Below are 14,084 nucleotides of genomic sequence, written 5' to 3'. Positions count from 1 at the left end.
TTTTTTCTTTTCTTTTTCATTATTGGAGATAATAGGGAAAACCTATTATCCCCTAATTTGGTGGCCCCAGGGGCCATAGTAAACGCGAATTTTAGTTTAACAAATTAAGAAATTAAGTGATTGAAAAGATATAAAACGATAAAAAATTAATTCACAAACAAAGCACGAGCGTAATATAAACGCAGAACAAACCGTTATACCGTTTTAACAAACTCAATAAGCACAGAGCGAAAAGCAACCGGTTACGATGACAGTTCGACGGTGAATGGCAGTATTTTTTAAATTTAAACTTTGTGCATGATATTTTATAGAGTTAATAAAGTAGTTCTTAAAAATATGTAATTTACTAATCTAAGTACATATAGTAAATATATATTTGTAATTAAATTCTACTACGTACTTGTATGTTAAATAAAAATAAATATTTTATTGTATCACATTATTGATTGTATTACTTCTTCTTCTTCTTAATTGGCGTAGAAACCGCTTAAGCGATTATAGCCGAGTTAACAACAACGCGCCAGTCGTTTCTTCTTTTCGCTGCGTGGCGCCAATTGGATATTCCAAGCGAAGCCAGGTCCTTCCAACGGAGTGGAGGTCTTCCTCTTCCTCTGCTTCCCCCGGCGGGTACTGCGTCGAATATTTTCAGAGCTGGAGTGTTTTCGTCCATCCGGACAACATGACCTAGCCAGCGTAGCCGCTGTCTTTTAATTCGCTGAACTATGTCGATGTCGTCGTATATCTCGTACAGCTCATCGTTCCATCGAATGCGGTATTCGCCGTGGCTAACGCGCAAAGGACCATAAATCTTTCGCAGAACTTTTCTCTCGAAAACTCGCAACTTCGACTCATCCGTTGTTGACATCGTCCAAGACTCTGCACCATACAGCAGGACGGGAATTATGAGTGACTTATAGAGTTTGGTTTTTGTTTGTCGAGAGAGGACTTTGCTTCTCAATTGCCTACTCAGTCCGAAGTAGCACCTGTTGCCAAGAGTTATCCTGCGTTGGATTTCTAGACTGACATTGTTGGTGGTGTTTACGCTGGTTCCAAGATAGACGAAATTATCTACGACTTCAAAGTTATGACTGTCAACAGTGACGTGACGACGTGCGACGACTGTTTGTTTGATGACAGGAGATATTTCGTCTTACCCTCGTTCACTGCCAGACCCATTTTCTGTGCTTCCTTGTCCAGCCTGGAGAAAGCAGAACTAACGGCGCGGGTGTTGAGGCCGATGATATCAATATCGTCGGCATACGCCAACAGCTGTACACTCTTATAGAAGATGGTACCTTCTCTATTTAGTTCTGCGGCTCGAACTATTTTCTCCAAAAGCAGGTTGAAAAAGTCGCACGATAGGGAATCGCCTTGTCTGAAGCCTCGTTTGGTATCGAACGGCTCGGATTGATCCTTCCCGATCCTGACGGAGCTTTTGGTGTTACTCAACGTCAGCTTACATAGCCGTAATAGTTTTGCGGGGATACCAAATTCAGACATCGCGGCATAAAGGCAGCTCCTTTTCGTGCTGTCGAAAGCAACTTTGAAATCAATTCTCCTTTCACGGGTCTTTTCTAAGATTTGGCGCATGGTGAATATCTGATCGGTTGTTGATTTGCCAGGTCTAAAGCCACACTGATAAGGTCCAATCAGTTTGTTGACGGTGGGCTTTAACCTTTCACACAATACGCTCGATAGAACCTTATATGCGATGTTGAGGAGGCTAATCCCACGGTAGTTGGCGCAGATTGTGGGGTCTCCTTTTCTGGTGATGGATTGGGCATAGCACACTTAAATTCCAATCGTTGGGCATGCTTTCGTCCGACCATATTTTACAAAGAAGCTGATGCATGCTCCTTATCAGTTCTTCGCCGCCGTGTTTGAATAGCTCGGCCGGCAATCCGTCGACCCCTGCCGCTTTGTTGTTCTTCAGGCGGGCAATTGCTATTCGAACTTCATGGTCGGGCAATGGAACGTCTGCTCCATCGTCATCGATTGGGGAATCGCGTTCTCCTTCTCCTGGTGTTGTGCGTTCACTGCCATTCAGCAGGCTGGAGAAGTGTTCCCTCCATAATTTAAGTATGCTCTGGGCATCAGTGACTAGATCACCTTTGGGGGTTCTACAGGAATACGCTCCGGTCTTGAAACCTTCCGTAAGCCGCCGCATTTTTTCGTAGAATTTTCGAGCTATTACCCCTGTCGGCCAGCTTATCAAGCTCTTCGTACTCACGCATTTCAGCCTCTTTCTTCTTCTGTCTACAAATGCGTCTCGCTTCCCTCTTCAACTCTCGGTATCTATCCCATCCCGCACGTGTAGTGGTCGATCGTAACGTTGCGAGGTAGGCAGCCTGTTTTCTCCTCGCTGGACACGGCACTCCTCGTCGTACCAGCTGTTCTTTTGCACTTTCCAAAACCAATGGTTTCGGTTGCAGCTGTACGTAAGGAGTTTGAAATGCCGTCCCACAGTTCCCTTTATACCGAGTTGTTGACGAGTGCTCTCCAGAGAGCAGGAGTGCAAGCCGAGTAGAAAATCGTTCGGCTGTCTGTTGTGATTGCAGCTTCTGACGTCGAACCTTCCTTGTGTTTGGTGGCGCGCGTTTTTGCTGCACAGAGGCGGGTGCGAATCTTAGCTGCAACAAGATAGTGGTCCGAGTCGATGTTAGGACCTCGGAGCGCACGCACATCTAAAACACTGGAGACGTGTCTTCCGTCTATCACAACATGATCGATCTGGTTGGTAGTTTTTCGATCCGGAGACAGCCAGGTAGCTTGATGAATCTTCTTATGCTGGAATCTAATACTACAGATAACCATATTTCGGGCCCCGGCGAAGTCAATCAGCCTCAACCCATTTGGGGATGTTTCGTCGTGGAGGCTGAATTTACCGACCGTAGTGCCAAATATACCTTCTTTGCCCACCCTGGCGTTAAAGTCGCCAAGCACGATTTTGACATCGTTGCGGGGGCAGCTCTCATAAGCGCGCTCCAAGCGCTCATAGAAGGCATCTTTGGTCACATCGTCCTTCTCTTCCGTCGGGGCGTGGGCGCAAATCAGCGATATGTTGAAGAACCTCTCTTTGATGCGGATTGTTGCTAGACGTTCATTCACCGCAGTGAATGATAGTACTCGGCGACGGAGTCTCTCTCCCACCACGAATCCAACACCAAACTTGCGCTCCTTTATATGGCCACTGTAGTAAATGTCACAAGGACCTACTCGTCTCTGTCCTTGTCCCGTCCATCGCATTTCTTGGACGCGGTGATGTCAGCATTTATTTTTGCGAGGACATCAACCAGCTGGGCAGCGGCACCTTCCCAATTAAGGGACCGGACATTCCAGGTTCATGCCCTCAATTCGTAGTCCTTATTTCGTTTGCCATGGTCGTCATCAAAAGGGGGGTCTCTCATCCGAGGCTGGTTGTAGCTCTTCACTGGGGGTGTTTTTTACGTGGCGGGTCCCAAACCCAGCGCACAACCCTTGTAGGGAATGTTTCGCCTTCTCACTTTAGCTCGCCTTCGAACGGATGTTCTTAGGCTACCCAGAGGATACTTGGTCAAAGACCGGAAGTAGTGAGCTGCTTGAGCCATGTGTAAAAGAATCGTTTCTGGCCACTCCCAAGTGAATGACGATCAGAGAACTTTCCTCACTTGCGTGAACTTCTACACATGACTCCATCCTTGTATTACTTAGTGTAGAAATAATTTCAAAAATTACAGTATTTTGGTAGGAAAATTATAATTAGAATAGTATATACATATATTACGTGTAGTATTTAAAAATAAATAATAGTTTAATAAGTAGAAAAGTATAGTAGTATTTGCTTCAATTAAAATGAATATAAATAAGATTTTGGTTGTAAGGTGTAGGGTTTCTTTATTTGTATTTTTATTAGATATTTAATTTGGCTGAATCGGTTGGGTGTAGGAGACACCAAAATTAAACATCTGGTTGCCTGTGATCGGCACTTTTTCTTATCTATGGGGTTGAATAAAAAGCTAAGGCTTAAAGCTGTTCCGGACACGCATTTGCCAAATGCACCGGAACCTCGTTTTAAATATAAAAATGTTTTTAGTCCCAATTCAAATATTGAAATGGGAACGGAAGAATTTTCTTTTTTAAATAATGATACCGAATCAGGATTGCTTGATAACGGTAATAATTTGATGCTATTAGCATCCGTGGCCAAAAAGGCCCAGGAGGAAGTAGGATTTTTAGGGATGGCTAATTCCAGGGAAATAGGCAGTCAAACAAATTTAAGTTTAGTATCAGGAGCTCTTAGGGAACAAAAATTGGTGGAGGAAAATTTGTGCTTGAAAAATAAATTAGAAGAAAAGGAGAGGGAAATTAATTACTTAAAATATCAGTTAGAAGATTTAGCAAAGAAATATAGAAGAATAAAGAAGGAATTAAAGGAGAAAGAGGAAGGTTTTGATTTAATAGGCCACTTTAATAGTAATTTTCCTCCACAGATAAGCGCCATAGTGCGCAATAGTATAAAAAATTTCAACCGAAATCCCAATGGTCGTAGATACGAAAGTTATTTTAAAACACTGGCTTTAGGCGTTTACTTCTTATCACCTTTAGCTTACAGACACCTTAAGCCAATCCTTAATTTTCCGGATGAGAGAACTCTGTACGAGTTTGTTTCGGAATGGCTCCGCGATCCTGGATGTAATAGCAGTAGTATTAGATGTTTAGAGTTGAGAAGTCGGGGATTTAGTCAGGAGCAAAAATTCGTGTCTATTTTGTGTGACGAAATGGCACTTAAGAGTCATATGCAATATTTACCTAAATTTGATAAAATTGTAGGAGTTGAGGATTACGGCGATGAAAATCGCTCTGGTAGAATAGGTAATAGTGCGATGACTCTGATGGTCCAAGGTATTGGTGGAACACCTTGGTCTCACCCCCTATCGTATTTTATTGTCCATGGTTCCTGTAAAGGTGATGTAGCCAAAAAATATATTTTTGAGGCCATTACGCAGTTACAAAACATAGGTCTTAATCCATGCCATTTTGTTTGTGATCAGGGTTCTAACTTTCTCAATTTAGCTAGGGTCTTAGGGGTTTGCGAAGAGCGCCCATCCTTCAATGTAAATGGCAAAGAGGTATTTTTTTTTAATGATAGTCCCCACCTTTTAAAAAATACCCGAAATTGTCTCGAAAATTTTAAAAATAAAAGTAAATAAGTTTTAAATCGCGTCCGATAAGTTGGTCCGATATAGTGCACTTTTATAATAAAGATTCGCAAAATCACATTCGCTGTGCACCGAAATTGTCTGATGCTCATATTGCGCCAAATAATTTTTAAAAAATGAGTGTCAAACTTGCTAGTCAAGTGTTCAGTGACACAGTCGCTTCCGGAATGTTATCGATTTATAGTTCCGGTCATTTGACTTGTCCCTCAAATAGTTACTGTAATACCGCGGAATTTATTTTATTTATTAATAAATAATTTGATATATTTAATAGTAGTAATTTTGAAGCTATTTTGCCCAACAAAAAAGTTTTTTCGGCAACTCCCGAACAGTTGCAATTTTTAGACGAGGCTCTGAAACTTTTAAGGACGATTAGGGTTAACGATGACACCGGGGCTGACATCACTTCATCTTTCAACTATCTTAAGGGTTGGATCCTTAATATAAATAGTTTAAAACGATTGTGGCGATTCTTGTCACGCTCAGGTTTTCAACATGTACAGACGAGACGATTATGTCAGGACAACCTTGAGAATTATTTTGGACAAATCAGAAGGGGCGGTGGTAGATGTGTAAGGATAACACCTTATATGTTCTGCAATTTGTTTAAAAAATCATGGGGGTTGCGTTACGCCAACTTGGTAACCAACGGAAACTGCGAACCGACAGCTCCCAACGAAAGCTTTTCTCCTAACATTTCGAATGATATAATAGAAAGTGTGTGTAATGACCGTTTAATGCAGGACTTATCGTGGCAAGAGTTCCAGGGACTTCCACGACCTGAACATTCGTTTTTAGAGACAATGCATTTGCATATGTTAGTGGCTATTTTTATATAAAAATATTTAGAGACAATGCATTTGCATATGTTAGTGGCTATTTTTATATAAAAATATTTAGGGCACACACTTCCTCTCAACCCTTACCTTATTTAGGAGATGAGTTTTCAATCGAATACCTCTTTACGCAAGAAAGGCAAATTGACAGATGCAATTTAATTAAGCCGCCTCAGGGATTTTTAGATTACTTAAAAGAAATAGAAATAATTTTTGTTAGGGAATTTGATTGCGTTTGTCACAGGATAGGCGTAGGGCAGTTATTATTCGATAAAATGAAGCATGTCAGCCCTTATAAATGTTGTAGTAAAAGCGACAGTAATGCTAATCTAGCACTATATTTTTCGCCCTTAAGTTTTTCAACAGGAACCTTAGTAGACCCCATTATAAAACAAAAATATTATGTGTTTCACATATGTAGCTTCAAAATTGGCACATAAATATAATATTTTCGAGACAATTTTATATCCTAATTTTTCTTCGACTTCTTGTTTCGTCTTTTTAATTATATTTTGTTATTTAAAACTGGGTTCTGGGAAACTTTGGCAATATGTATATGTATATTTCTGTAAATATTATTTTAAGTTATATTAATTAAGTATATTCATATATGTATTGAATACATATATCTTCAATTTGTGATATTTTTAAATGAATTGTTTTGTTTTTCTGTTTTTTTATTACAATAATTTGTTACATTATGAATTGTTTTGTTTTTGTGTTCATTTATTATTTTAAAATGTTACATCAGTTATAAGAAATGTATTTATTTATCTACATATTAGTACTATGTGGCATACATATTGTGATATTTTTTGTGAATTGTTTTGGTTTCTGATGTTTATATATATTTTTTTTATTTGTTAATTATGTATTTATTTTTAATATGTACATATATATATATATTATATTTTGTGTTGTATATGGGTGATATAGGCCTACTGGGGAACCGAGCACCCAAAAATAATATCGGTAACGCGCTATTTGCATACCTCAGTGGTAGTGTGGAAATTGCAAAGTGTCAAAAAGTAGTTTATAAAATGCCCAATCTAATATTTGTCAGCAGTGGCATCATTGGCAAATGTTATAAAAAATGCGAGTTTTGACAGCTCTCTCTCGATTCAAAGAGTCACGTATCATATTATCCATGCAGACGTAATCGGACGACTGCCACGGCCACACCATTAATCGAAAACTTATAAAGTACTATAACTAAGCCGTTAATTAAGATGCGGAACTCCAATTTGGCTTAGCGAATCACATTAAGGCGGGGCACCTGTGGTTTGAAAATCCCTTATACATTTATTATATATATCTTTCGAACCAATAAAGCTATATCACCCAATTTAGCACAGGTCAAATCTTTTCAACCCTTTTTACGATAGTGTGAAATCGCTCAAGCCAAATCCCTACTGACACTGCAAAAATGAATGACATAGCCGCCGACTCCCATATAATGGTTTTTTACAAACTTCTAAAAGTATGATAAATCAATAACTAAATGCGTCAGATATTTTAAATTTTACATTTTATATATATCGAGACTTGCTCAACCGATTTCAAGTAAATTCGGTGCATAAGTTTCGTTTAATATTTCTATGTTTCAGTGAAATCGGATTACAACCACGCCTACTTCACATATAACACAATTTTAAAGTGCATTCTGTAAGCACTCTCGAGTCACTCTTTGAGACATTTATAGGCTAGTTATTATTCGCAACACAGTCTCTAGTCTTAGTCATAAAATATTGTCAAAAATGTGCGACTTGACCAGGTTACAAAACTAAAAAGAACTCTTGTTTGCCATTTTGAATATACTGAATAGAGGTCATCTTAGAAATTAATCGATTGTCGTTCTTTATGTTTTGTAAATCAATTTCATATAAATTTCGTAAATATTCTGAAACAAGCCAGCATATATTTCGCTATGTTATAGACAATTTAATATTTGTTATCGACAAATTTATTTTCATTCAAGTGTAAATACATCTAAATGAGAGCTGATTATACCTGTTCGTTTTCAATTGAGAGAATTTCTTGACAGTCGTGCACTGAGTTGCAAAATCGTCTCAAGTCACAAAAATTGTCTCTAATTTAAGATCTCAATTTTAGAGACTTGTGACTGTATCACAGCACAGATTCGCTCGATTAAATTCGATCTAATCCATTCCCATTCCAGTATACAACTAAAACACCAGTCAATGTAGCGGGACAAAATTCCCGAACGTACCACCTATGACCAAAAATTGTCCAAATCGAACAAAAGTTGTTAAAGCCCCTAGTTATCGAATATGTGGACCCCAGTACCTTTAATTGACTTATTACCGAAAATAACGGCCAATGTGTGAGGTATATAACTGAAATTAGTAGTAATCCTTTCCTGATAATAGTATGTCTGAATGTAAAAAATGGGCTGAATCCGGTCAACCCCCATATACCTAATATAAAGATTTTCAAACTTTCAGGTGACTTCTGCCACATACAAGGTCTGTCGCAAAAGAAACAGAACTTTTTAAATATAACTGTTTTTGGTGGCGCCACCTATTGTTTGGTACATGAAATAAAAAGTTTGATCTCTTGTTGACATTACGTAAAAATTTTAAGACAATTGGATAACTACAATCGATGTTATCGATCAAAAGGTGACAGCAGCTTTTGGTCATCGGTCGTAAAATGAATTTTGAACAAAGACCAAATATTAAATTTTGTTTTAAGCGTGGGAAAACGTTTACTGAAACATTTCAAATGATGAAAAAAGTGTATGGTGATCAGTGCCTATTCCGTAGTAATGTGCATGAGGGGTTTAAGCGATTCCAAGAAGGTCGTGAGGACCTCTGTGACGATCAGAAGTCGGTCGTCTTCAGAAGTCAAAAATAAAGACAATGCTGATTTGTTTTTACGATTCCGAGGGTATTGTACACCGAGAGTTCGTCCCACCTGGCCAAACGATTAATGCTGTGTTTTACCTTGGTGTTATGAAGCGTCTTTTGTCACGCATTCGTCGTGCTCGACCACATTACCGTGAGGCAGGGTCCTGGCGCCTGTTGCACGATAATGCGCCGTGTCATCGGTCGACGCTTGTCACTGATTTTTTGACAAAAAACTCCATATTAACCATTAATCAATAACCCTACTCACCTGATCTGGCACCCTGTGATTTTTACTTATTTGGAAAACTTAATTTGCCCATGAAAGGACACTGGTTTCAGGACATTTCAGCTATCCAAAAGACGACGACCGATATTCTCAAGAGCATTCTGAAAAATTACCTTAAACACTCATTTGAATTGCTAATTGACCGGGCTAAACGCTGTATCGAAGCACAAGGAAACTGCTTTGAATAAAAAAATATAACTTTTGAAAAATATTAATTTTTTGTTGTTTTTTTAACAGTCCTGTTTCTTTTGCGACAGACCTTGTATACATATAGCCCAACATTTGAGTTATCTCAATGAAGCTGAGAAAGCGTTTTTTATTGATGTGCATTTTATTAGCATATGGCATGCTGGTCGACACTACCCCCAACTTCCGTATTTTAACATAACATTTTCCCAGCACCTAAAGGACGTACTTTGATTGTTGCTAGTTGCAAGAATATAAAATGCAAACATTGATCTTTTTTACTTATTTAAGTTATAAACGTATCAATCTGTAATCTTTGTATATGATATTTGTAATTTTTTTTTTAGTTTTTTATCTTACCAAGCCACGCTAGATGCATGAATGTTTACGGAACAAGCTAATGCGATTGTACTATCCCGCTTTACATGAATCTCTGTTGAGCCGAGAATTTTCGCACGCGCCGCTAAAGAAAGAAATAAGATATAAACATACTATATATGTATATTATATTGAAAATACATATGTATGTAAATAATATAAAATCATTTTTCTGAAAACGCGCATGGCATACCGGATGTATGCGTATTATATTTACGCGTTGAAGTTCTTGTTGTCTCAACTGAACCTTCCCCTCACTCCTCAAATTTTGTTTTAAATATCTACAAATGAATTTCGCGTAGTTAATGGTCATTACAAACCTTTTGATTTCTAAAAACGTTTTTTACATAAGAGCAATTATGTCTGGTAATTTACTCTCCATAAATAAAAAATGTTTGTCAAAGCCATATGCAAATAATATTCTGTAGCAACTAGTTGCAAGAGTATAAAAAAAGTTCAACAACCACAAAAGAAGTGGTTAAGATTGAACTGTGAAACTGCATATGGTTAGAGGAAAAATTGTATTATATAAGATCTGATATTAAACCATCGAAAAATGCTTACAGGATTCATCAATACAATAATGTTCTCTCTTTCCTTATGCCGCCCATAGACCACACAAGTAAACTGCACAAGTCTAGCACTGTGCAAAAAAAAACTGCGACTCGCACTATACAAGCCAACTGTGCAAGTTTTTTTTTAATGTTGAAAGCGAAACAGACAACATGTGTAAATATTGGGCGATAATATTAATCGCTATAGCGATAAAAAAAAAAACGAGAAAAAAGGAAAATAAGTGTGTGGAGTAAACAATGGTTTTTAAAAAGAGACAAGTTAGGGCAGCAGAAAATATTGAAAGAATTAGAATTCCTCGAGAAAATTTAGAATATTATAGAACCATAATGTTGGCTCATAAATATCCTCAAATCCAGCTCCAGACTTTTCGCTTCTTTGCACTTTATTGAATTCTTTTCTGTATGTTGTCTTATATGTATTAATTTTTTTAACCACCATATCTCTGTTTGCGTCGGGATTATGTTCTTTTAATTTTAAAACTAATTTTTCGTATGCTTCAGCTTTCATTATTCTGTTGCTATATTCTTTGCTTTTTATTCGCCATAATGAAGGTGATTCTTTATAAAGTTCAAGGAACTCGGTCCAAAACTGTTTGTCATCACTCATAATTAAAATAAATGCGTTGTTTCCTTTTTTGGTTTGATGTTAACTTCACAAAAACTGAAACAAAACTGAGCTAATTTCGCCATATACTACGCAAATTCACTGCGCAGTATTCAGACTTGTGTAAAAATATCAAAATCGTTTTGATATTGCTCAGTTCACTGCACAAGTAGCACAAACACCCCCATACACTACACAAACGCACTGTGCAGTGCTAGACTTGTGCAGTTTACTTGTGTGGTCTATGGCCGGCATTAGCACTGGACGATACTCAAGGAAATGGCGAATAATGCACAATGAACAATCTCAGAAAATAAGTATATATTTCCATCGTACATTTTAAAAACATAATCGCATCTATTATTCTGTTAGTTATAATAACCCAAGTAACTTCATCAGTAAGGTTAATATATTAATTTAATACCATGTTCCGACAAAAAATTTTGGGTGGTTAGATTACATTTAATCTATTACTAATCTGGACTGTCCTCACTGCTGCTGCAGATTTATAAATCAGCTGATTTTGAAAATTTTACATTGCTTAATATTTATTAAAAGAAAACATTGTAGTGTCATATTTTGTTCAAAAAGACGTTTTTTTATTATGTTAATATGGGCGTAATGGATGCATCTTTTGATTTAGGAATTGCTTTTAATTTTTGTGGTTTGCATTTTTTTCTTGTTTAAATATTTTTCTCTTTGTAATGTATAAATCAGTTGATAATCTAACAGATTTTCTTACTGGCAAGCAAGTAACACTAAATCAGAGTCGCACAGAGATATTTTTAGTAGATTAAATCTTCAAATCTCCTTGATGTCGAGATTAACAAGTGTAATTTTTTGCGGCGGTCAGAACATGGTATAAATCAAATGAGACAGAAATCCTAAAATTAAATCAATTTATTTTAATTTCCGAATTTATACGATTATTTAAAATTACATTTTATTAGAAACCAATTACCAATTCGCATGCATTTATAAAACGCACTCATTGTTTAACAAAATTAGAACACAATGTACTTTTATCAAAATGTCATTTAATGACAGCAGATCTAACCTTTTGCATCATAGTATTGGGATTCGGTTATCTTATCTCTATTATCGGCCTCCGCTGCAAATGTAAGAGCAAAATAACAATTGCATTACTTATGAAATTTTTTAATTTATTTAGTTATAGAACGATCTCTAATAATTATCGTTACAATATTATGTTTTTAAAGACCTATATTAAGATGAAGTATGCAAATCCGGCCAAATGAAAGACAAAACCGATATCTAAGTACTAAAGCAACACATTCGCCACACCCTCACTAAGTATCAAATAATATTTATTAAAGTATGAAAGGGTTATTTTCAAGCGCAGCTGAATATAATATATTCTATTCTCTCGTTTTGTAAGAATTACAGAAATGTGAAACAGTTCCAAACATCCATCAATCAGAAGGACGGAAACCATTATTTTTGGCATATGAGGCAAGGTCTGAACTAATCCCATCCATGTTTGATACACAACTTTTTAAGTGACTAGCCGATGTAAACATGTGATGGCAATTCGATTTCGCCCAAACTAAAGATGTCATTTAATTGGTATGCGACAAATTAGCACAGAATTTTTTGGATTGTTCTTACCCATTGCCAATTTTTAACCGATCCACATGTAAATCGACTAGACTAGCTCTACGTTGGGCGACAATGACGGACTTTACCTACCCGCAACCCGTACCTCCTTAGAGCGCCAATTACTGCCAGTAGCAAGTATTATCAAACGGACGCACGGACGATACCATAAATAGACTCGCCAACTTACGTAATGTATTGGCAGCATGTTGTATCTAAAAGATGTGATATTATTAATTTAATTTTAATTTTTGGGTATGCGTAATCGGGATTTGCCATTTAATCTTATTAAAGCCAGCAATTAGCATTGGTGCAAAAGGAACACAACACAAATCGAGTCTCCGATGAATGAATTATTTCGTTAACCGTTGCTTGCAAACACTTTAATCACCTGCCATAAAAAAATGACAGGATTAAACAATTTAAAATAACAAAAAAGTGCCGAACCCTAGAAGACACATTTCAGATGGAGAAAACGCATAGAATTTGTAATATCTGAAGTTGTACACATATGTATTTGCTTATTTTCATACAAACTAACCCCGCTCATTTATATGTATATATATGTATCAGAAATGCCAAAAATGTATGTGGGTCAAACCACGTCAAGTGGTCTATGAAAATTTCGCAAAATCACCGATTTTGAAAATGAGCAGTTCGTTAGATGAGGGAAAAGACACATACCTAGTGTCATATATATTTCGTAAAAATTCTTTTTTTTTTGTTAAGGTTATTGAAGGTTGAAATTTAGAGCATGATAAAATTGTAAAACTATTTTCTCATAAACTACTAGAGATAAGTCAATGAAATTTTTCGAAGTCAAAGAAAAATGTTCGTGCTATATTATAGTTTTTTTTTCACCGTCCATTTGTTTAAATAATAGAATTTTACATAATTTTTTGTTAAACTATTGAAATTTTTCAAACATATTACGCCAAAAACAACTTAAAAGTGTATGGCACAACCGGAAAATGTTTACCTTTAATAATCTGCCAAGAAAATTTATTCATTAATGCCATTCAAAAGATATTGAATTTTTTGTCCCCTCTTCCGCTCTAAAAACGTACGGCACATACATCGATGCTCAGTGCGCTACGTAAGCTTCCGACATCTGTGCCGCAAGAAAAATATGAAATGTTATAGCATTGACAGACGGCAGCGTTAATAATCCGGATGCATTAATCCGGATTAATTCAGGAGTAAATGAAGATAACTCCGTTGCTAACTCCCATTTAATCCTCAAAATTTTAGAGAGTTAGCTGTATTTTTGTTGACAACATTGTTAAAAATGGCCAATTTTAGTCTATACAAGCAACACTGACAGATGTTTTTTAAATTTTTAATAATAAAACAAAAAATTTTATGTTATGATGTTATGTTATGATGCAGTTTTAAAAATAGCGTGTTGATATGTTTTTGTAATAAAAAAAGGTTTTTTAAACATTGGTCGGCTAACAACCGCAATGTTTATCTTCTATCCATTTTCATTGAAAATATAACAAATATGACAATGAGGTGTTTATGAAAGTTTAAA

General features: G+C 36.6%; 1 protein-coding gene across 10 annotated transcripts in view; it reads right to left on the bottom strand.

Moving 5' to 3' along the window:
* Nucleotides 1–14,084, bottom strand: part of LOC120779744 (zwei Ig domain protein zig-8) — a 60,346-nt gene that overhangs the window by 24,969 nt on the left and 21,293 nt on the right. For 9 of the 10 annotated variants that reach the window (XM_040112120.1, XM_040112117.1, XM_040112118.1 and 6 more), the window contains exons 5-6: nucleotides 11,991–12,044; nucleotides 9,737–9,839 (exon numbers count right to left, since the gene is read on the bottom strand). In XM_040112120.1, coding sequence (XP_039968054.1) covers nucleotides 9,737–9,839; nucleotides 11,991–12,044 — 157 coding nt within the window. The remainder of the gene's footprint in view (nucleotides 1–9,736; nucleotides 9,840–11,990; nucleotides 12,045–14,084) is intronic. The other variant, XM_040112126.1, reaches the window with a different exon arrangement.

This window comes from Bactrocera tryoni, unplaced genomic scaffold, assembly GCF_016617805.1.
Source record: "Bactrocera tryoni isolate S06 unplaced genomic scaffold, CSIRO_BtryS06_freeze2 scaffold_11, whole genome shotgun sequence".
In the NCBI taxonomy this organism is placed as follows: domain Eukaryota; kingdom Metazoa; phylum Arthropoda; class Insecta; order Diptera; family Tephritidae; genus Bactrocera; species Bactrocera tryoni.
Note: the sequence above shows the minus strand (reverse complement) of the source record. Positions and strands in the feature narration are given on the sequence as shown.